At 42.1% G+C, this 24,144-nt stretch overlaps 1 protein-coding gene and 1 long non-coding RNA gene across 2 annotated transcripts in view; one reads left to right on the forward strand and one right to left on the reverse strand.

The window, feature by feature from the left end:
- Window positions 1-622: 622 nt before the first annotated feature.
- Window positions 623-2,397, reverse strand: LOC128102617 (uncharacterized). The gene is made up of 2 exons (XR_008215468.1): window positions 1,415-2,397; window positions 623-1,266 (listed from the first exon to the last, which is right to left on the reverse strand). It is a non-coding gene; the product is annotated as an uncharacterized LOC128102617 (long non-coding RNA).
- A 114-nt stretch (window positions 2,398-2,511) lies between these two features.
- The window catches only part of Cse1l (chromosome segregation 1 like), a 47,869-nt gene continuing 26,236 nt past the window's right edge, over window positions 2,512-24,144 (forward strand). Inside the window, exons 1-6 of the mRNA XM_052726533.1 lie at window positions 2,512-2,638; window positions 10,133-10,227; window positions 14,648-14,790; window positions 22,803-22,904; window positions 22,988-23,133; window positions 23,435-23,525. Coding sequence (XP_052582493.1) covers window positions 10,143-10,227; window positions 14,648-14,790; window positions 22,803-22,904; window positions 22,988-23,133; window positions 23,435-23,525 — 567 coding nt within the window. The 5' untranslated portion in view covers window positions 2,512-2,638; window positions 10,133-10,142. The remainder of the gene's footprint in view (window positions 2,639-10,132; window positions 10,228-14,647; window positions 14,791-22,802; window positions 22,905-22,987; window positions 23,134-23,434; window positions 23,526-24,144) is intronic.

Genomic DNA, 24,144 nt, shown 5'->3' on the forward strand with positions numbered 1-24,144 from the left:
GATAGTGGGGGAGGAGGAGAGAGCGGAAGAGAGGGGAGGAGTCTGTGACTGGCTGTTTTGTTTGGTTTTGTTTTTTGAGACAGGGTTTCTCTGTGTAGCTCTGGGCCTTTCCTGGAACTCACTCTGTAGACCAGGCTGGCCTCGAGCTCACCTGCCTCTGCCTCCCGAGTGCTGGGATTAAAGGAGTGTGCCGCTGCCACCGCCGCCGCCGCCCCTGACTGGCTTTTTAAGGATTTCCCTGCACATGCGTAGGTGGGCTCATGGAGCTACTCCACATATGTGCTGATTGCATGACCGACCTGCGCGAATTTGTGTAATCACACAGCGCACAGATGTTGTAAGTTGACCTATGACCCCTTGCTTAGCTATTGAACTGCGCATGTGCGGTCATATAGCTGGAGGAGTGGCAGAATCCTAATAATGAAATCAAGCCTGCTAGATAAGATACAGAATTCTCAGCCAGGCAGTGGTGGCACACACCTTTCATCCCAGCACTTTGGGAGGCAGAGGCAGGTAGATCTCTGTGAGTTTGAGGCCAGCCTGGTCAATAGAGCAAGTTCCAGAACAGCCAGCACTACACAGAGAAACCCTGTCTGGAAAAACAAAAACAACAAAAAAAAGATACAGAATGCCCAATTTAATTGGAACCTTACATAAACAACGCATACTTCTTTAGGGTAAGTGTTCTCAGGCGGTATCTATTATAAAAATAAGAGTTTGTTCCCTGAAATTCATGTCAAGTTGGGCAGCCTGTCTTTTACTCGCTAAATGGTGTGCTGTTGGGTTAACGTCAAGGGGAAGTGGGCAGTTTCAGAGAGTGGTAAAGCATCCCTGGGGAGCTGTCACTGCTCTGCAACCAAACGCAAAGGGAGCCAGCCATCACCGGCGGAGCCAGCCATCACCGGCGGAGCCAGCCATCACCGGAGCCAGCCATCACCGGAGCCAGCCATCACCGGAGCCAGCCATCACCGGAGCCAGAAGAGCGGCCACGCGGAGGAAGGTGCAAGTATCAGTGCTGTGAGGTAAGCTTGAAGCTGGGAGGAACAGAGAAAGCGAGGTGAGCTGGCTGCTGAGGCCCCCTCATTTGGCCTTTTTTTTTATTACATTTCACTAGTTCGAAGTCTAGCTTAAGCAGACTTCCCAGCCTTCACTATTCTTCCCGGTGCTTGCCAGGCCGATGGTCACCCAGCTCTCTCCTGGCTTTTGAAAAGGTAAATTTTCCCCTGTTCATCCCAGTTATCTTCAAGTTGCCACCGGTTACATCATCTGAAAAAGAATATTTTGAGAAAGGATCTCACTCCCTACTGTAGCATGAATCTTAAAAGTTCTTATTAATAAAATCAAACCCGGGGCCAGTTATTGGGGTGAAATGCTGGATGGTCAGAGAGACAGAACAAGCCACAGCTAACCTCACCTGGCCGGATCCTCAGCTGGTCTTGTTTCCTCAGGTTGGAAGCCTCTGTGTCCTCATATCCGAATGGCTCTCAGCTGAAATGTGCTGCTAGAAGTCTGAAAGCTTAACCATCTAAATGCTTCTAGTTTCTGGTCCTCATGCCTTATATACCTTTCTGCTATCTGCCATCACTCCCTGGGATTAAAGGCTCGCTTTCTGGGATTAAAGGCATGAGTCACCATGCCTGGATGGATTTCTGCCTCTGGAATGCTAGGATTAAAGGCGTGTGCTACCACTGCCTATCTTAAGTATCTAGTGGCTTTTCTGTTCTCTGACCCCAGATAAGTTTATTAGGGTACACAATATTTTGGGGAACACAAAACACCACACACTACCTCTGACTGGCCTCAAATTCACTATGTAAACCACATTGGGTTCAAATATATGGTGATTCTCCTGCCTCTGCCTCCTACGTGCCAAGTGATAACAAGCATGTGCTATCATGTCTGATATGCTTCTGAAATCCTTATAGGCTTCTAAAATCGCGCGTGAGGGAGTGTGTGAGTGTGTGCGTGCGCGCGTGTGTTCCTCAATTCCTCTCTACCTTAGTTTTTGAGGCAGGATCTCTCATGGAAACAGGAGCTCACCGATTAGCTAGATTGGCTGTCCAATTAGCCCCAGGGATCTTCCCATATCTGCTTTCCCAGATTCGGGATTACAATCGGGCAGCCCCAGGCTGGCTTTTATGTGGCTGCTGGGGATTCGAACTCATGCCTTCTTAATTGCGCAGCTATCCCTTAACCAAACCGAGCTATCCCTCTGCTTGAAATTCTTACTCATTCGGTTATTCTGCTTGTCCTAGAATGGACGGTCTCTCCCTTCTCCGGCGGGAACGAGCACAGTCCATCCAACAGTTAAAAGCCACTAGGAGGCACTTGCAAAACCTGCCATGGTCTGCGCAAAGAAATCCAAACCAGCAACCTGCGTCAAAGGGCATGGTCCCTTGTGACGTCACCGCAGAACAGAGCGGGGTTCCGATTGGCCCTTCAAGCCAGGGTGGGACCAAAAGCATCCCTGGCCCCGCCCCGAGTCTCGGCCTCGCTTGCACATGCGCTGTGGCCGCCACCTCTGCCGCCGCGCCATTTTGCCGGGGTTTGAATGTGAGGCGGAGCAGCGGCAGGAGTGGGTACCGTCGGCTGCAGCTCTCGCCTAGGGTTCCCTTCTCGGTCTCGGTGTCCCCTCGAGGTGAGGCATGGAGTGAGCAGAGTCACTGTGGGGACGCGACTGAGGGAGGGGACGAGCGCTGGGAAGTGGGCCCGGGCCTCTGCTTGAGGCCGCGCGCCGGGGCCTCCCCGCACGCCGCCTCGGGGCTGGGCCTGACCGCTCCGGGAAGCAGGGCAGCTGGAGTCTCGGCCTCACGCGAGCTTCCCCCAGCTCCCGCCCCTTCCCTTCCAGCGCCTCGCTGATTGGCCGCGCCGCCGCCCTTCGCTCCTTAGGCGGCCGCTGATTGGTCGCGCCCGCGCGTCCGTTCTCGGCGCGCCGGGGCCCGCAGCGTGAGCCGTGTTCGGCGCCGAGGCCTGAGTTGGCCAAGCCGGTCTGGTCCCTGGTTTGGAAGGAGGCCAGAGATCACCACTTGGGTTTCGCGGGTCTTCGGCCTCCATCACAGTGGACCTGGGCCTCGGGGTCCTACCTGGCTGACTCGTTCGTGCTCCTAGGACTTAACGAACGTACAGTCAATTGGGGTTCCCCTTCCTGGGGCGCAGTGGCGAGCTGGATAATCTGGTCTCTTTCATACTCAGTCTCTCCCTAGGAGTGTAATTCAGAGCCAGACGTTGCCTCTCTACGAAAATTTTAATGTTTTAATAATGTGATGCTGGGGGTGGGTCCATATTCTCGAACATGTTGAGCAATCTCTTCCACTGAAATGGCATTTTCACCCTCACCTCAAACTTCGGATTCTTCACTTGCACACTTGGTTAAGTGGCTTGAAGGCTCCACTGATTGTTGGCTGTGCTTCCCAGAGGTCTCACCTGAGCTGCCGTCCACCACCCATCCTCTCTCAAAGGCACTGTAGCCATGCTGACCTACTCTTCCTAAGTATTCCCAGTCCCGTCCTGCTATGGAGTCCCCACCTTTTGTGATCTTAGAAGCAGCTAGCCTTGGGTCTTGGCGAGGCTACCCCCCTGACTTCCCCTCTTAGGCATCGGTTTTCATTTCTCGGTTCACATCATCCAGTTTTATTTGTTCCACAGCATTGACCTTATAGGTAGTTCTTACTTGTTTGTTTCTCATGTTTCTGCCCTGATGTAAGCTCTTCGAGGGTCACCTCTCTTGTTTGTTGCTGTGTCCCATGTATGTATGCGGGCCGCAGGATGGATGCGCCTGTGGATATTTCATGAAGACACGGAAGGCCTTATTTTCTTTTTCTAAGTTCTGGATAAAGGATGACCTTAGATTCTTCTTTCTACAAGTGTAGATTACCATACTCAACTCTTTTTCACCTTCTTTCCATTTCAGACAGGAATTTTTTTTTTTTGGTTTTTCGAGACAGGGTTTCTCTGTGTAGCTTTGCGCCTTTCCTGGAACTCACTTGGTAGTCCAGGCTGGCCTCGAACTCAGAGATCCGCCTGGCTCTGCCTCCCGAGTGCTGGGATTAAAGGCGTGCGCCACCACCGCCCGGCAGGAATTTTTTTTTTCCCTCCCTCACTTTGATTTCTAGTTGGGATTTGGGAAACCATTCTCTACCAGGGATTGGGTGGGTGAGAGCAGAACTCACTTGGTAGACCAGGCTGGCCTCGAACTCACAGAGATCCACCTGCCTCTGCCTCCCGAGTGCTGGGATTAAAGGCTTGTGTCACCACTGCCTGGCCAGGTTTTTTTATATTCTTTAGAAGAGTGCTGTTGGTGTCTGATCGTGCTCCTTGACTGCTGCTCCTTTTCCCTGGCTTCTAGACTTCCCTCTTTTAACAGTGGACTGTCTATGTCATTCCCATTTAGAGACTGCCTTGGAGCAGAAACAGTGTTATGAATCAGGCAGATTGAGTCAGACCTGTTTATCAATGTGGGCATGTTCCCTTCCTTATTGTTGTTGCTACTGAATGGTGCTGGGCTGGCTTTAAACTGACAGAGATCCTCCTGCCTCTGCTTCTGCCTCCTGAGTGCTGGGACTAGAGGTGTGTACTACCACCACCCAGCAACACATTTCTTTAGTGAAACAAATTGGCATACTAAACAAGATTATTAAAAATTATATTTGTAATCTTAGGAAGTCTAGGCCAAGGTTTTTTTAAAAGATCATTTTTATAGTGTGTGTGTACATGTACTACCATGGTGCACATGTGGAAGTCAGGACTTTGGTGAGTCAGGTTCTTTCCTCCCACCTTGTGGGTGCTAAGAGTAGAACTCAGAACCGGGTGGTGGTGGCTCATGCCTTTAATCCCAGCGCTCGAAAGACAAAACCAGACAGATCTCTGTGAGTTCGAGGCTAGCGTGGGCTACAGAGTGAGTTCCAGGAAAGGCGCAAAGCTACACAGAGAAACCCTGTCTCGATGAACCAAAGAAAAAAAGAGTAGACCTCAGGTCATCCAGCCAGTAGACAGGTACTTTTACCCTTTGAGCCATCTTGCTGGTCTTACGGTCAGATTTTGTTGCCAGATGAGTTTGTCACATACTTGTAAGAAACCAAAATCCTTTCCATTAATTGATTTTGGGGGATTTGAGACTCTAGAGAGAGATTACAGGTCTGTAAGAAAATAAAATCCTTTCAGTTTATTGATGGGGGATTTTGAGGCTTTAGAATGGATTACAGGTTTGGTATTTAAATTGTGTCTTCCTGGTTGCTCTGGAAGCTAAGACAAGAGGCAAGTTCAAGGGCAACTTCAAGGTCAACCATGATAATTTATTGAGACCTTGTCTCAGTGGAAAATATAGGGCTGGGGATGTGCCTTGGTTGAGAGCGCTTGCCTAGTTTGTACAAAGCTCCATCCCCAACACTGTGCAAACCAGGCATGGTGGCACACACCTGTGATTCAAGTACTTGGGAAGCAGGAATATGAAAGCTCAATCAGGATCATCCAAGACTATATTGTGAGCTTGAGGCCAGTCTGGGCTAAATGAGACCCTTTCTCAATAAATAAATGAATGAATGAAACTATTTAAAACTTGGTGATTGTGAATGTAATACATAAAATAATTGTAGTGCACTAGGAAGATGAAGGAAGTAGGAAGAGAGTGAAAATCCCCTGTATCCATCACATAAATACCACTCTTTACCCCCTTTTATTTTAAGATTTATTTTTATGTATATGGGTATTTTGCCTGCATGTATGTCTGTTCACTGTGTGTATAGGTCCAAGGAGGCAAGAAGAGGGCATCATTTCCACTAACACTGGAATTATGTGAACTGCTGCATGGGTCCTGGGAATTAAAACCAGGTCCTCCAGAAAGAGCAGCCAGTGTTAGGCCATCTTTTCAGCACCCTCTGCTTTGGGATATATATAAAATTACTAATGTAATTTGAGTCTTTACTTCTTTATTGAATTTATAAAGATTTGTTGTTGTTTTTCAAGACAAGGTATCTCTGTCTGTCCTGGAACTCACTTTGTAGACCAGGCTGGCCTTGAACTCAGAGATTCCCCCTGCCTCTGCCTCCCAGTGCTGGGGTCAAAGGTGTGTGCCACCATCACCCAGCTTTAAAAAAAAATTTTTTTTTTACCTCTGCATTACAGAAGCCTTAGGATAAGTTGGTGTGTGTGTGTGTACACACACACACACACACACACACACACACACACACACACACACACATATATGTATATATATATATATAGTGATGTCTAAAAGCTACCTAAAACATAATCAAATCTAAGCAGAAGTATGGTTTCTTGTTTTGCTTTTTTACATTTATTTATTTTGTGTGAATGATGGGTGGGGTGGAGTGGAGTAGACCATGTGTCATGGTAGGGGTGTGGCTGTTAGAGGACAGTTTTGTATAGTTCTTCCACCTTTATGTGGGTTCTGGATGGAATTCGGGTGTGAGCAGCAAGTGCTTTTTACCTACTGAGTCATCTTGCTGCCCCCCAAAAGTGGATTTTAAAAAGGTTTATTGAGGTATGTTGTATATAGTATAGGATTCATCTCTTTTAAATGTACTGTTCCACTGAGTTTAATAGAGTTACACAACTCTGCATCCATCACTAGTCCAGTTTTAGAAACCAGCAGCAGCCTTACAGCTCTTTGGCAGCTAAGTGATATGATTGAACCCAGGGTCTCAGGTGATCATTCTTCCTAGTTAGCCCCATATATTATGTGTTAGAACAACACTTAAACCATTCTCAATGCCTAGTTTAAAGTCGCTGTTATTGATCATAGTCACATGTTCTACTGTTAGTTTCCTGAGCTGTGTTCTGTTCTTTTTTTTTTTTTTTTCCTTTTCTTTACTTTTGTTTTTTTGAGACAGGGTTTCTCTGTGTAGTTTTGGTGTCTGTCCTGGATCTCGTTCTGTAGACCAGGCTGGCCTCAAACTCATAGAGATCCACCTGGCTCTGCCTCCTGAGTGCTGGGATTAAAGGTGTGCGCCACTGCTGCCTGGAAAGCTGTGGTTTTCTTTATCAGCCGTATTTATGTCAGCCTTATTTAGCTTTGTAAAGTGAGGGCTGGGAATGTAGTTCAGTGGGATGTATGTGTGTTTAGCGTTTATTTCTAGCACAGGAAAGAATTATGAGAATTAATTTTTTTCCCCCTCAGTCTGGCTGTGGTGGCCTTTAATCCCAGCACTTTGGAGACAAACGCAGGTGGATCTCTGAGTTTGAGGCCACCCTGGTCTACAGAGTGAGTTCCAGGACAGCCAGGGCTACACAGAGAAATCCTGTCTCGGGGAAAAAAAAAAATTTGTGTTTTTCCATTTGTGTGGAAATCAGGACAAAGTTGAGGGACTTGGTTCTCCTCTTGTACCATATTGGTTCTGGTCATTAAAACTCAGGTTATCAGTCAGGCTTAGTAGAAAGTGTCTTAACTCATGGAGCTATTTCACTGGTATATACATATGTATATATATATATGTATATGTATATATTTTTTTTTGAGTGGGGGAGTCACATGCTTTGACATATGTGAGTATCAAAGAATAATTTTGTGGGTTTTTTTTCCATTCACCCTTACATGAGTTCCAGGGATTAAATCTAGATCCCACAAACCTTCTTGCTGGCCTGTACATTTTTCTTTTGTAATTCATTTTATGTTTGATTAATAAAATAGTTATGTGTATGCTCATGTGACTGTGTGTGCCAGAAGAAGATATCAGATCCATTGGACCTGAAATTACAGGTGATTGTGAGCTGCCTGATGGGGATGATGAACTTAGTCAGATCTTCTGCAGAAGTAGTGTATGAGCACTCTTAACCTGCTGAGTTATCTGCCCAGCCCCTGTTTTTAATTTTTACAGCATATTGTTGATGGGTGTGTGTGTGTGTGTGTGTGTGTGTGTGTGTGTGTGTGTGTGTGTGTGTGTGTGTGTAGGGTCCTTTATTTGGTTATTGTTCTAGGCAAGATTAGTTTTGGTTTAAGCTTTAAGAAAAAGACACTGGGAGGCAGAAGCAGTTGGATCTCTGAGTTGAAGGACAGCCTGGTCTACAAAGGGAATTTCAGGACAGCTAGGGATATACAGAGAAACCTTGTCTTGAGAAACCAGAGAGAGAGAGAGAGAGAGAGAGAGAGAGAGAGAGGAGAGAGAGAATGGTTTTTCAGAACAGTTGCTCAGAATTACTTCCTTAAATGGAAATTTTGAGCATGTAGTTTATAGTGAGTAGTTACCACTGTGTGTTCTGCATTAAGGAATTCTACTTTAATCTCAAGAGTTTTTGTTGTTTTTCCTTGATGGGGTCTCATATAGCCTAGGCTGGCCCAGAAATCTTTATGTATCTAAGGATGACCTTGAACTCCTCATCTTGCCTCTCTGTCACTGTTGGGATTACAGATATCTACCTCTTAGTCAGTTTTTGTTTTGTTTTGTTTTGGATTTTTTTTGTTTGTTTTGGGTTTTTTTGTTTTCTGCCCAATCTTTTTGTTTTGTTTTAATGTTTTTTTAAAAAATTTTTAATTATATGAATGTATATGTTTGTAGGTATGTGTTTGTGCCCATAGAGGCATTGTATCCCCCTTGAGCTGGAGTTACAGGGGTCTTTGAGCTGCCTGACATGGATGCTAGGAACCAAACTCAGGTCTTCTGTAAAAGTAGTATTTTCTCTTAACCACTGAGCCATCTTTCCCATTCCCAGTGCTGGACTTCTTTTTTTTGTTGTTTTTTTGTTTTGTTTTGTTTTGTTTTTTCGAGACAGGGTTTCTCTGTAGCTTTGGAGCCTGTCCTGGACTAGCTCTGTAGACCAGGTTGGCCTCGAACTCACAGAGATCCACCTGCCTCTGGCTCCTGAGTGCTGGGATTACAGGCGTGCGCCGCCGCCGCCGCCGCCGCCGCCGCCGCCGCCGCCACCACCACCACCACCACCACCACCACCACCACCACCCGGCCCTGGACTTCTTAATAAAATGTCTCCGGGTAATATTTTTCACCTTTTATTAGGCTTATAAAAATGTTTTTGTTTTTTGAGACAGGATTTCTCTGTGTAACTGGAACTCAACCCTATAGACCAGGCTAGCCTCAGACTCAGAGATCCTCCTATATTAGGCTCTTTAAAAATAGCATTTAATATTTTAAATTTTTCATTGTGTGTGTATGATGCAGGGGATGCATACGCCATACTACATGTGTGGAGACAGGACTCCTCCATCTTTGCAAGTGTAGGTTCTGGGACTCAAACTCTCAAGTCACTAGGCTTGTGCAGCAAGTGCCTTTACCTGCTGAGCTATCTCAGTAGCCTTATGTTTTTGTTTGTTTTTACATTTTAGTTTTGTTTTTGTTTTTCAAGACAGGGTTTCTCTGTATAACAGCCCTAGCTGTCCTGGAACTCGATCTGTAGACCAGGCTGGCCTCGAACTCACAGAGATTCACCTAATTCTGCCTCCCGATTGCTGGGATTTGAGGTGTGTGTCACCACCTCCTGGCTTATATTTACTTTTATGTCTGCACGGTGGCATGAGTAGAAAGCATGTGAGTGTGGTTTCATATGGAGGTCAGATGACAACTTGCAGGAATCCTCTCCATCGCACATACATACAGGCAAAACACCCCTATACACAAATAACTACTTTTTTTAGGGTTTCTCTGTGTAGCAGTCTTGACTGTCCTGAAACTTGCTTTGTAGACTAGGCTGGCCTCGAACTCACAGAGATCCTTCTGCCTCTGCCTCCCAAGTGCTGGGATTAAAGGCGTGTGCCACCATGCCCAGCTCTAAAATAATATTTTTAGAAAGGTTGGGCCAGCCTGGTCTACAGAGTTGAGATCCAGGACAGGCACCAAAACTACACAGAGAAACCCTGTCTCTAAAAAGGGGGGAAAAACCCCACTTCATTCCAACTGTGTTTTAGAAAAAGGGTTGTAATACAAAAGTCTTCATGGCTGGATGTGCTGATGCATGCTTGTAATCTCAGTACTTTAGAGATGACAGAAGCAGGATTATGGCGCAAGTTCAAGGCCACCCTGTCTAATGAGTTTTGGGCTGGCCAGCTAACAGTAAGACACCCTCCCCCCAAAAGCAAAATAGAAAAAACAGTAACAAAAAGATTCATTTATGTTATTTACTTTCTCAAGTGATCACTTATTGAGACTCTGTTTTTTGATTTTAGATTCAGACCAATGGAGCTCAGCGATGCAAATTTGCAGACACTAACGGAGTATTTGAAGAAAACCCTGGATCCTGATCCTGCCATTAGACGTCCAGGTAAAGATGTCTTTGTTCTTTGGTTGATTCATTCTTTGAGACACATGGCAGAAATCCTCTTGTGCAATTGCCTGGTTGTAAATTTAAAAATACACACACACACAATATATATAATATATATCATATATATATATGTTTGCTTATTTTCTCAGGCCAAGTTTATGTGACATGGTTGGCTGCTTACAGTAGCTAAAACACATGGTGGAATATTTGTTGTTGAGTAAAGTAGCTTTTATTTGACGTCTTCTGTGGTAAAAAATACTAGTATTATTAGAAAGCTTTGTCTCATGAACTTTCTGAAAATCTCATTTAAATTTGTCAACTTTAGGAGCATAACAACTAAGGCATCAAGATAGGAGTAATTCCCAAAAGGTGATTAAATAAATGAAATCAAGTAATAAGATTCTTTTCTTCCCCGGTAGTTTGATTTAATTAATATTGTCAAAGACCTAGAGTTACCTGTATAAACTTGGAATTTCAACCTCAGATGCTCGTAAGAGTCAGAAACGAAAGTAAATGAAGGGATTCTAGCTAGTTGGGAACTAGTGGTATATAAAGATGTGTCCTTGTTAAGGGCAGGTAATTGTTTGGAATATTTTTGTTTTTGTTTTTTTTGAGACAGACTTTATGTAGCTCTGGCTGTCCCGGAACTTGTTCTGTAAACCAGGTTGGCCTCAGACTCAGAAGTCCACCTGCCTCTACCTCCCAAGTGCTGGGATTAAAGGCGTGTACCACCACTGCCTGTCTTGTTTGTAATATGTTAACTCTAAGGATGATGCAAACCAGTTTTATATGGTCAGATTTGTAATTTTGCTTGAAAAATAAGGATACCAATATAAAGTACCCTTATTTTTGAATGATGATAACCAACTTTAAAAGACTGGAAATATGGGTTCAGAAAGGTCTTATGAGCAGACAGGTGATTATCCTTAATACCACTGTCTGTGTGACCCAGAAATACCCTTAACCTTTATTTAGAACATAATAATGTCATACTCATGGAGATGATTTATCTTCAGAGGGTCTGAAGACACAAATGTTAGAGTCATGAGTGGATGGAAAGATTATATAAAATGAATAGAATTGTGACTGTGGGTGGTTTGTCTGTGCCGTGTTCCCCCCACTCCTCCATGTCTTTGTTTGCTGGGTAAGAAGTCCAGTGCCAAGAACTACTGAGTTACATCCCTAGCCTCACCCTATTCTAGAGAAGTCTGCATGATTTCTTCTAGTTATCGAAGCCGTTTCAAGCCAGTATATAGTATACTTTAAGCATATACACCCCATATCTGACTACCCTCCTCTTTAACACCCCCATCCTCTGTGATATCTGTGTGTGTATATGTATGTATGCATGCATACACATACAGAAGCCAGAAGTAAATGTTGGCTATCTTCCTCTTTTATTTATTTATTCATTTTTTAAAGATTTATTTTATGTGTGTGTGTGTTTTATGTGTGTAGTGCTGAGTGCACTACATGTGTGCCTGGTGCCCAAGTAGGCTGAAGAAGGAATTTTATCTCTTGGAGCTGGCGTTACAGATGGTTGTAAGCTGTTGTTGCATGGGTGCGAGGAACTGAACTTGGGTCCTTTGGAAGAGCAGCAAGGCCCCCCCCCCCCTTTTTTTTGGTTTTTCGAGACAGGGTTTCTCTGTGTAGCTTTGACTCCTTTCCTGGAACTCACTCTATAGCTCAGGCTGACCTCAAACTCACAGAGACCCGCCTGCCAAGTGCTGGGATTAAAGGCGTGCGCCATCACCGGCCAGCGCAAGGGCCCTTCTGAATTGCTCTGCCAGCTCTCTGACCCTTCTCTGTGATAGTTTTTCAGACAGGGTCTCTGAACCAGGAGCTCACTGACTTGTTTAGACTGGATGGCCAGCAAGCCCCAGGGATCCACCTGTCCTTCCTTGAGTAGCCCTGGGGTTACAGTTATGCTCTCTTGTACCTGGTTTTAATGAAGGTACTGGGGATGGATCTCTGCTCCACATGCTTGAGTGACAAGCACTTATCCTGGCCCATTCTGTTTTATTGAGAGGTCACACTGCTGTCCTGTTGTGTTCATGGATAAAGGAAAATTAATTGCTCTAATCTTCTTAGAAATTCCCAGAAAGCCTATGCCAAAACTTATTAACATTTTTTTCTGTAATATGTCCTTAAAATGCTGAGGATGCTAAACCTTTATGACTCCAGAACAGAATATAGAAATAAACTGCAGTTTCTGGGAAGTAAATTTTTTAAAGCTTGATAAAAGTCCTGTACACAGAGTCAGTCTGTATATCTGACTGGACCTACCACCACCCTGAGTCAGTGCTAAGGATGGAACCCAGGCCCCCACATTTGTTAGACTGTACATCTTTATGATGTGATAGAGACAAATTTTGTGCTCGATCCCAGCTTTGATAGAGATACAGCAGTTGTACAGATGTGTATAGATATTAGAAGACTTTGTGTGTACGTGGAGTCCAGAGGTTAGCTTCATGTTTCTACCTCCATCACTCTACCTTTTTTTGTTGTTTGTATTTTTAGACAGGGTTTCTCTGTGTAGCCTTGGCTGTCCTGGAACTCGCTCTGTAGACCAGGCCGGCCTCAAACCCAGAGTTCTGCCTGCCTCTGCCTCCCAAGTGCTGGAATTAAAGGTGTGTGCCACCACCTATTTTTTGAGACGGATCTCTTACTGAACCTAGCTCCTCCATTGACTAGACCTGCTCTCCAGTGAGCCCCACAGATCCTTGTGTCTCTGCCTTTCAAACACTAGGATTACAGGAGGAACTCTAGTCATCACCTTGCTTACTGCTATACTGATGGAACCATTTACCCAGCCTGGAATTGGAAGACTTTTGAGGTTCCTCAATTATGAAGATACATGTCAGCATGGAAAGTTTTAATTAATTAATTTAGAGTGGAAGCAGATAAGATAATATGTCACAGTGTGTTTGTGGCAGAGGACAACTTTGTAGACAGAATTGGTTCTCTCTTCCTACCTTTCCCTGTTTCCCAGAGATAGAACTTGGGTTGTTAGGCTTGTACAGACATGTATGGTAAGTGCCTTTATAGGCTAAACTGTCTCACTGTCAGAAAGAATATTGTATTGTATAGACAAACGTAAACACAGAAATATTGACTTAAACTTTTGAGAGGAATACTTGAGGGCTGGAGATATAGGTAGAACCTGGAAATTCAGTCCTCAGCACTGCATAATTTGAGCATGGTAGCCCATGCCTGTAATTCCAGCTTTTGGGAGGGGAACACAGCATGATCAGATACTCAGTTTCATCCTTGGCTACAGAGTGAATTAGAGGCTGCTGAGGCTACTGAGACTCTGTCTATGAATGAATGAGGGTAGATGAGATGGCTTAGTGGGGAAGGTGCTTGCTGCCAAGCTGGATGACTTGAGTTTGTTCTCTGGAACTAATGTGGTGAAAGAGAATAGCATCACACATAAGCTGGACAGATAGACACACGGTTTAAAAATAAGTAAATAAATATAAAACAAATTTTAAGAAATCACCCAAGTACCCCAAACAACAAAACCAACATAATATTTCTTTTCCTGAAAATATTTTTCAATTTAGCAGTCTGAATTCTTTATGAAGGACACGGTAGATGCAAACCAAGGTTTGGGGAAGCCAGTGTGGTAACTGCATTCACATGTACATATATGCAGGCAAAATACTCATACATGTTAAATAAAAATAAATCTGTTTTATATCTAGTTTTCCCCCATTGTTTGTTTTTATATTTTGTTTGTTTGTTTGAGACAGGATCTCAGTATGTAGATCAGGTTGGCCTTAAACTCAAAAGAGATTTACCTGCCTCTGCCTTATCTTAGTTTTGTGATCTTAGATGAGATAATAGTGGCAGGTTTAGCTCACAGGTAATAGCTGTTGACATAAATAAATTAATTGGTACTCCTAATAATCTTTGTGGAAGAAGGCAGGGTATGTAATTTACAGTAACATCTAGTACTTTCCTGGGAAGCAGCAGCTTTTGTTGGGAATCATCTGAGTAGGCCATCCACAGATGTCGGAGAATTGAGTGAGGTCATTTGAGAGCTGGAGCTTTTGTATACATTTTATGTAACATTAATGTGTAAACTATTTAATGGATAAAACAGATTTTTCCTATAGGAAAAATGTTCTAATCTTTGCACTGGTTGGTGGGTTGGTTTCTTTCTATGTATCTGGGTTGTTTTGTTTGTAGGACAGAATCTCACTGTGTAGCTACCGTTGGCCTCAAGTTCATTTCTTAGCTTCAGTTGGCCTAGACCCTCTCCCAGGTGCTCAGATTAAATCTTGAACCATCATTTGTCATGTAATTTCCTTTTTTTTCTATTTTTATTCTTTAAATATAGACATAGTTCATTATAAGTATAGAGTGTGAATGTTTTTATTATAACAAGTCTAACATGAAAATTCTTTCACAGCTGAGAAATTTCTCGAATCTGTAGAGGGAAATCAGAATTACCCACTGTTGCTTTTAACATTACTGGAAAAGTCACAGGATAATGTCATTAAAGTATGTGCTTCAGTAACCTTCAAGAACTACATTAAAAGGAATTGGAGAATTGTAAGTATTTGGGCAATATATACTTAAATACTCGGTATATTTATATGGTTTATATAAACTCTAAGTGTATTCAGATGTGGATTAATGATAAACAGGTTCTTTCTCCAAAACTCCTTAACTTTCTTAAACTTTATAACTCAGGTTGTTAAGAGAGTTAAGAGACCTACGATAGGAAGGCAGTCTAAATTGTAGCTAGAGTTTTCCTGGTCCTGCCTGGCCCACAGTCAGGACAAATCTCTCTCACCTGCCAGTCCCGCAGCTGCTTAGACCCAACCAAGTAAACACACAGAGACTTATATTACTTATAAACTGTATGGCCATGGCAGGCTTCTTGCTAGCTGTTCTTATATCTTAAATTAACCCATTTCTATTAATCTATAAGTTGCCTCATGGCTCGTGGCTTACCGGTACCTTATATCTCGCTTGTCATGGCGTTGGCTGGCAGCATCTCTCTGCCTCAACCTTCTACTTCCCAGAATTCTCCTCTCTCCTTGTCCTGCCTATACTTCCTGCCTGGCGACTGGCTAATCTGTTTTATTTATTAACCAATCAGAGCAACACATTTAACATACAGAACATCCCACAGCACTTCCCTTTTCTTTTTTTCAAAAGGAAGATTTTAATTTTCACATAGTAAAATTACATATAACAAAACAGTTATCAAACAAGAATTACAGTTATAATATCTAGTCTGTTTATAATATCTAGTCTATTTGTATTTGGCAAAATTAAAGAAGATATCCTATCTATTCTATATTTGTGAGTCTAAGGTTTCATATCTAACTTATCTTTTATCATAACTAAGGAAAATAACTATCTAGTCTTCAACTACATCAAAAACCTCAGAAGGATATATTACCTGAGAAACAGGTGAAGGACACAAGCAACTTTTGAGAGTCTTGCGAGAGTAGACAGAGACAGCTGGCAGCCTGGACAGTCACCTAATGTTCCTTTGTAAAGTTGGGGCATCTGTCTTCAGCCCACAGGCCTAGAGTCACTTCTCTCTGTGTCCTGTAGAATGTCTGGCAGTTTCCTCTGCAAAGCAGGAACCTGAAAGACCATTTTGCCAAGCAAAGTTCAGTGGTCCTTCAGGACCTTCCTATGGGTCCTGCAGGTCCAGTCAATCAAGCAGTCCAGGCAAGAACAGTTTCTTGCCCAAATGGCTATTTTTGCCAAGAAGATAAACTCCATATAGAGTGTCTTCGATGCCCATCCTCCTCTCTGAAGTAAATCAGTGCTGCCAGGAGCAGACATGTCTCATTGTCCAGAAAGTCTAAATTTTTAAGACATTTTAAATGCCATATTCTATAGGTCTTTGAAGTGTTTGAAGACTACCTACCTAATTGAATTATATCTATGTATACCTAGAAAACAACATGACTATAAGTTTGACTATCATAGAAGACTAATTATTATTATTTTTAAATAACTTGTAATATCTTTTTAAAGATTTTATTTATCATGTATACAGTTGAATGTTAAGCCTGTAGGCCAGAAGAGGGCACCATATCTCATTGTAGATGGTTGTGAGCCACCATGTGGTTGCTGGGAATTGAACTCAGGACCTCTGGAATAACAGCCAGTGCTTTTAACCTCTGAGCCATCTCTCCAGCCCCGAAGACTAATTATTAATCTGTATTTCTTAATTATCCATTACAATCTAAATGAGTTACATAAACATAATACCTCAAACAAGAATAGAAATAAAATTAGGTTCATTAATCTACCCTTTCATCCTGTCATGTCTATATCATATCCCCTTTTTTCTTTAGAAAGAGATTGCATTTATAATCAACCTGTTTTAAATAAAAATATTGGTTTTTCTCTGTCCCACACCAGAGGGCTCTTCTGATATGGGACAAAAGAATCTTTCAACCTTTTTTTTTTTTTTTTTTTTTTTTTTTTTTTTTTTTTGGGCAATATGTTTGGTTTTAGAGAAGGAATGAGCCAATTCCATCTCCAAAGCCAGCTTGGTATATTTGGGAATTTGGGCGTAGCTTCCCTTACTACTTCCTGCTGGAGAGGGGCACTGTATCTTATGGGGACACAAAGGAAATTTTAGGATTATGAAGTAGTCCGTGAGGGTATATCATCTGAGCCAGTTGCCTTGAAACCATTCTGGATGTTGGATCATCTGGGCCATGGTGTCATCGGAGACCTTTCAGGGGGTCTTGGCTGGTCAAACCTGATGTATCTTAATCTGGAACAAATCCATAGTCTCTGGCTTTCTGTGGAAATGAAAGCAGAACCTCCTTTCCGAAGCAACATATCCTTAGATCCAAATTTTGAAGTCAAGGTACCTTTAAAATATACTTATTGGCTTAACTCAACAGCTTTTACAATCAAATGTCTTTCTGCAGTTAAGACTATCAAAGACAACATAATCCAGATTCTCTGTGTGATATCCATCTTTATGTGGCTTATTTTTATATTAATTTTATTGTCTCTTAAAAGACTATTTTTTAAAACTATCTATTTTTGTATAACTGCATATAACTGTATATATATATATACATATATATATATTTCTCTCTTTCAAGCCTACATACATTTTTTTACACACATTGTAAACTATTCCATCTGAATCTGTCTTATTGTGAACCTATTGCTTTAAACCGCAGCATTTGTAAGACTGAAATGGCCCATGTGGCTCCTGGCTCCACCCACCTCAGCTTTCCAACATTGCGGTGGTATGTTTACCACCAGCTCTGGGAGCCAACAACTCTCAGAAGCAGCGTGTAGCCCAGAAAGCTTTTTTTTTTTTTTTTTTTTTTTTTTTGTGCTAGCAAAAGCTAAATCCACCATACAGCAGTAGTGTAATGTGCAGCTTGGAGATGCCTCCTTCCCGCCATACTGCCGGTCAAGCTTACACGCCAGGAACCTGCCATAGAGTAACTCAAGCTAACTTGAGAGAGAAATAGGAACCTGTTTTTAGCTCCGTTTTAGAATCTTCTTTCTCAAGTTTTAGGTGGAAACTCTTGCCAACCCGTTGGGCGCCATTTGTAGATGAACAGTGTCATTAAATAAGAAACACAGAGGCAAGTGCAGAGTTAAAAGCCCAAGAGGTCAGAGCAGTAGCTCAGAGCTGAGACTTAAAACCACCTTTCTTACCTTCGCTGCCGCTGTCGTCCTTCCCCTTAGAAAGAGACCTACTTCCTGTGTATCTGTCTTTTTATTGACTTTCTGTTCTGCCTTCTCATTGATTGTAAACCCAACCACATGACCTCCTCGTCACTGCTTGTCTATACAGACCTCCAGGTCTTCTATGGTTGGTATTGAGATTAAAGGCATGTGTCTCCATGCTGGCTGTATCCTTGCACACACAGACATCTGCCTGTCATGTGATCTGGATTAAAGGTGTGCACCACCACCACTGCCCAGCCTCTGCTATGGCTTGCTATTAGCTCTGACCCCCAGGCAACTTTATTTATTAACATACAAATAAAATCACATTTCAGTACAAATAAAATATCACCATAGTCTAAATGGATAATTAAAGGAATTTAAGATGGAGTATGTGTTGTGTTTTTGTAATTTGAGCTTCTTAGGTTGAAACAGAAAGATACTGAGGTCTTGACAGCCAGCAGCACAGTGAAATCTCACCTCAAAAAAAGTAAAATTTAAAGTAATTAAGATTTCCGTATTCATTCATTATTTCACAATAGGGCCTTACTGTGTAGCCCTGCCTGGTCTGGAACCCACTATATCACTATATATCTCTATATAGTATGTGTTTTAAAGGTCAAATACTTATTTACAATCTTTTTTTGTTGATGACATAAGAATTTATAAAACAGGTCTGTAGAGATGGCCCAGCAGTTTAAGAATACTACTGCTCTTATAGAGAACCCATGTTTGGTTATTAGTACCTGCCTGGCTCACAGCTGCCTGAAATTTCAGTTTCAGAATATCTGATGCCCTTTTCTGGCCTCAAGGGGCTCCTGCAGATAGTGCACATATACTCATGTAGGCAAAACACATAAACATAAATAAATAAAACTTAAAGAAAAAGTTTATAAAACAGTAAGCATTATCTTAAAATGTAGATATACACAGATAAGTATTTTCTTTGCCCTGCCAGCTCACCATTAACAACGTGAGACTTACTAATTATGAAAGCTCGGCCTATAGCTTAGGCTTGTTTCTAACTACCTCTTATAACTTAAATTAACCTATCTATAATATTAATCTGTGTTCTGTCTCGTGGCCCGTTACCTCATCTCTGTACTACCCATCTGCTTCCACCGTGTCTGGCTGGCGACTCCACTTTTCTTCTTCCCAGAGTTTTCTCTGTCCCAGGAAATCCCATCTTAACTCTTCCTGACTAGCTATTGGCCATTCAGCTCTTTATTAAACCAGTCAGAAGGCACCTTGGCCTTCACAGTGTACACAAATATTCTGAAACACTTGCCCCCTTTAGTCTAAATAAAAAGGAAAGGTTTTAACTCTAATACAGTAAAATTACATACAATAAGAATAATTATCGGGCTGGAGAGATGGCTCAGAGGTTAAGAGCACTGGCTGTTATTCCAGAGGACCTGAGTTCAATTCCCAGCAACCACATGGTGGCTCCCAACCATCTGTAATGAGATCTGGCGCCCTCTTCTGGCCTGCAGGCAGAACACTATACATAATAAACAAATCTTTAAAAAAAAAAAGAACAATTATCAAAAAAGAAATACATTTACAATGTTTAGTTCATTAGTATTTGGCAAATTTAAAGAAAATACTACATCATCTATTGGTGGAGTCCATTAGCTATTATCTATTTAGTGGGTGCAAAGTTTTGTACCTTATTTATTTTCTATCAAAACTATAGAAAACTGTAACTATAACTATCCAATCTTCAACCCCATCAGAGACTCAAGAAGGGTATATCATTACCTGATCAAACAGGAAGTACAAGCAAAACAAACAACTTCTAATATAATAGACATGACAGAAACAGCTGGCTGCCTAGACAGTCACCCAAGGTTCCTCTGCAGTGTTGGGGCATCTATCTTTGGCTTCAGGCCTAGAATGCCTTACAGACTTTGCTGTGAAGCAGGAATTTTGAAGGACTGTTCTGACTTGTCTTGGCAAAGTTCAGTCGCCTTCTTTTGTGTCCTGCTTGTCCAATTTGGACAGCATATGTCAACAGTTGAGGCAAGGGCAGTTTCCTATCCAGTGAGTGGCTAACTTTGCCACAACCAAAGCAAACTCCATATGGAAGTTCTTTTTTTTTTTTTTTTTTTTTTTTTAAGTAAATTGATGCTGCCAGGAGCAGACTTGTCTCACTGTCATGAAAAGCCTTAGGTTACTGAAACATCTTAAATGCCATATTCTATAGTCCTCTGAAGTGTTTGAAGATTGTATATCCATCTAAAATGTGTATCTGTTTAACCTTGAAAAGATACCTAACATAACTACAAGTGTTTGTGTGTTTGGAACTTTTCTTTTTTAAACCTTTCTTAGGTCCTATGTGGAAATACATGTCCCTACTTTGGACGCCATTGAAGTTTATATTATTCATTAAATACTGTTCTGTGTGGTAAAGAAATAATTTAGAAAGTCCATCCTGTTTGCAGGCATGCTCTTTTCTGTAGGATAGGAGGGATGGAAGGGCTTTTTGAGGCAGTCCTCAAACTCATGAGCAGTCCTCCTGCCTCAGCATCTTGAGTGTTTACTTTTTGAGGCAGTCCTCAAACTCATGAGCGGTCCTCCTGCCTCAACATCTTGAGTGTTTATCTCTATCTTTATGATATATAAAACCAGGGGTGGGGGCTGAAGAGATGTCTCAGTGGTTAAGAGCACCAGCTGCTCTTCCAGAGGTCCTGAGCAACCACATTCCCAGCAACCACATGGTGGCTCACAACCATCTCTAGTGGAATCTGATGCCCTCTTCTGGCATAAAGTCAGTATATGCAGACAGAGCACTCATATACATAAAATAAATAAATCTTTAAAAAAATAACAGAGTCTGTAGTATCTTTAAGAGGTGTACCTCTGAGTGTACTCTTAACTAGTAATAGAAAAGAAGTTTTCATAGGACAGATCTTTAATGTGAGCATTAAGTTGAAGCTTTTAACTTGTTTTTGTAGCATGAATCTTAAAAGTTCTTATCAATAAAATCAAACCTGAGGCCAGTTATTGGGGTGAATGCTGGAAGATCAGAGAAGCAGAAGAAGCCACAGCTACCTCATCTTGCCAGTTCCTGAGCTGATCCTGTTTCCTCAGACTGGAAGCCTCTGAGTCCTCATCCAAATGGGTCTCAGTTGAACTGTAGCTCAAAAGCCTAAAAGCTTAACCAGCCAAAAACTTCTAGTTTCTGGTCCTCACACCTTATATACTTTTCTGCTTTCTGCCATCACTTCCTGGGATTAAAGGCTCACTTTCTGGGATTAAAGGAGTGAGTCACCATGCTTGGCTGTATTCTTGAACACATGGATTTCTCACTCTGGAATGCTAGGATTAAAGGCGTGTGCTACCACTGCCTATCCTCTATGTTTAATATTGTGGCTGTTCTGTCTCTGACCCCAGATAAGTTTATTAGGGTACACAATATTTGGGGGAACACAATACCACCACATCTTTTTGTTTGTTTGTTTTTCCAGACAGGGTTTCTCTGTGTAGCTTTGGAGCCTGTCCTGGAACTCACTCTGTAGACCAGGCTGGCCTCGAACTCACAGAGATCCACCTGCCTCTGCCTCCCGAGTGCTGGGATTAAAGGCATGCGCCACCACCGCCCGGCAAATTGAAGCTTTTAAAGATGACTCTTGATTGGTGAAGCATGATGGCGTGTGCCTTTTATTTCAGCCTTGGGTCGCAGAGTCAGGTGAAACTCGAGTTCAAGGCCAGCCAGAGCTACATAGAGAGACCCTGTCTCAAAAAAACAAACAAACCCCCCTACACACACACACACACACACACACACACACACACACACACACACACAAAAGATGACTGATTAATGTGCATTGACAAATCTATAGTTTACATAGAGAACTGAAACCAACCCATCTTCCTTTTTGTTTTTACTAGGGACCAACCTAAGTTTATGCTCTTAGCCAAGTGTTTTCCAGAGAATACACGCACCCCAGACCACAGATTCCAGACCTCAAATTCTTTTCTAGTTGTTTCATATCTTTTTTTGTTGTTGTTGTTTGTTTGTTTGTTTTTTGAGACAGAGTTTCTCTGTGTAGCCCTGGCTCTTCTGGAACTCACTCTATAGACCAGGCTGGCCTCAAACTCAGAGATCCATCTACCTCTGCCTCCCAAGTGCCGGGATTAAAGGCCTGCACCACCTTACCATGGTTTATGCCTGGCAGGAACCAAATTCTTAATTGGCATCAGGGAGTCAGAGAACCCCAGTGGTTTTTATATCAGATATTACATTTAGAAAGGAATATACGTTCCCCGCCCCCCCCCCCTTTTTTTTTATTTTCCGGAGCTGAGGACCGAACCCAGGGCCTTGTGCTTGCTCGGCAAGTGCTCTACCACTGAGCTAAATCCCCAACCCTTTCCCTCTTTTTTTGAAGCAGAATTTTTTCTAATATATTTTAAGACAATTGGTAGTGGTGCATGCCATTAATCCCAGCACTTCGGAGGCAGAGGCAGGTGGATCTCAGTGAGTTCAAGGCCAGCTTGGTCTACAGAGAGAGTTCCAGGACACCCAGGGCTGTTACGCAGAGAAACCCTGTTTCAAAAAAACCAAGGAAAAAAAGATATTTTAATGTAGAATTTAAACATGAAGTTTAAGAGAAAGAGAGGTACTTGGAAAGAAAGAAAGATAGACCCTGAGCATAGACTTCTCTGGTGTCACCAAAATACGCATTTCTCTCAGGAAAGAGTTCATGCTTTTGCCAGATTACTACAATCTGTTGTTGTTCCTATAGGAGGAGACTGAGGAATGGCCACATTCCTCCATTTTCCTTGGTAACCTGCAATAATAAAATTGGTTGTATTTTATCTGTGAACCCAGGTGGATGTTAAAGTGGATCTATCCTACTTGCTCATTGATGTTTCTCTTTTAGGTTGAAGATGAACCAAACAAAATTTGTGAAGCTGATCGAGTGGCTATTAAAGCCAATATAGTGCATCTGATGCTGAGCAGTCCGGAGCAGATTCAGAAGCAGGTAATGTTCCTGCTTGTGGGCTAGGCCAGGGAGGTGGGTGCTCCTTATGAGGCTCTCTGCTAATCCAGCTTTTCCTTCTCTAGCTGAGTGATGCTATTAGCATCATAGGCAGAGAAGATTTCCCTCAGAAATGGCCTGACTTGTTGACAGAAATGGTGAATCGCTTTCAGAGTGGAGATTTCCATGTTATTAATGGAGTCCTTCGTACAGCACATTCACTTTTTAAAAGGTATTAATATACAAGTTTATTCTTTTAGTATGCTTTTTCTGTTACATTAGTGTAACTTTCTGCTATGTAACTTACTACTTCAAGTATGAATATCCTTGTGTGACAGACAGATCATTACGGGTTTTCTTCTTCTCGAGCAAGAACGTTCATCTCACGCTGCCCTATTTTCTGTGGGGTAATTAGAATATTTGTGCTTTGAATTCAGAAGGCTATCTGGTTGAAGGTGTCTAGGCATCTGTCCTTGGTCATCTACCTTGAGTTAACAGAAAGTTGTACTCCTCTACTTCTCTCCGTTTTCTAGATACCGTCATGAGTTTAAGTCAAATGAGTTATGGACCGAGATTAAACTTGTTTTGGATGCCTTTGCTTTGCCTTTGACTAATCTCTTTAAGGTATGTCTTGAAAATTATCTAGTATTTTAAATTGCTTAAATATGTGTATACATTTTGAGAGTTTGTTTGTTTTCTTAACTTGTTTGATAGTGCAGCATTTCTTTTAGAAGAATTTCAGCCCTGTGCAGAAATGGACTGGTGAGGAGTGAGCTTCCATGTTGTGCAAGTATTAAGTTACTGACACTTTGTTAGTCTGCTCCCTTAGTTTTGAGGGATATTTCAAAACAGAACCCAGGCATCCTATCATTCACCCAAGTAAGTGAATGTGATCTCTAAAGACAGATTCATACTTTTGACCTTAGGTGGAATTTAATTAATTACATCATTTTAAAGAAAACAGGCTACTTTCTTTAGAATGTTCTTGGTATTTATAAGAGTTCTATAAAATTGAAAAAAAATTAACTCATTTTTTTCCAGAAAAAAATCACACAAATACAGTTAGTAAAATGAGAGTTGGACTTACATCTGGCTTCCTTTGATGGCAGAAATGTTTTTCATTTCTTACCTTCAGAGAGGATGGTTGTGTAGTAGTCAGTATTCAGATACAGAGCTTATACAGAGGTTTGTAGTGTTAGAATAAATTTTTTCAAAACTTAAGACAAAATGTAATCAATTTTCC

This window comes from Peromyscus californicus, unplaced genomic scaffold (genome assembly GCF_007827085.1).
Source record: "Peromyscus californicus insignis strain IS unplaced genomic scaffold, ASM782708v3 Scaffold_7__1_contigs__length_154581171, whole genome shotgun sequence".
NCBI lineage: Eukaryota > Metazoa > Chordata > Mammalia > Rodentia > Cricetidae > Peromyscus > Peromyscus californicus.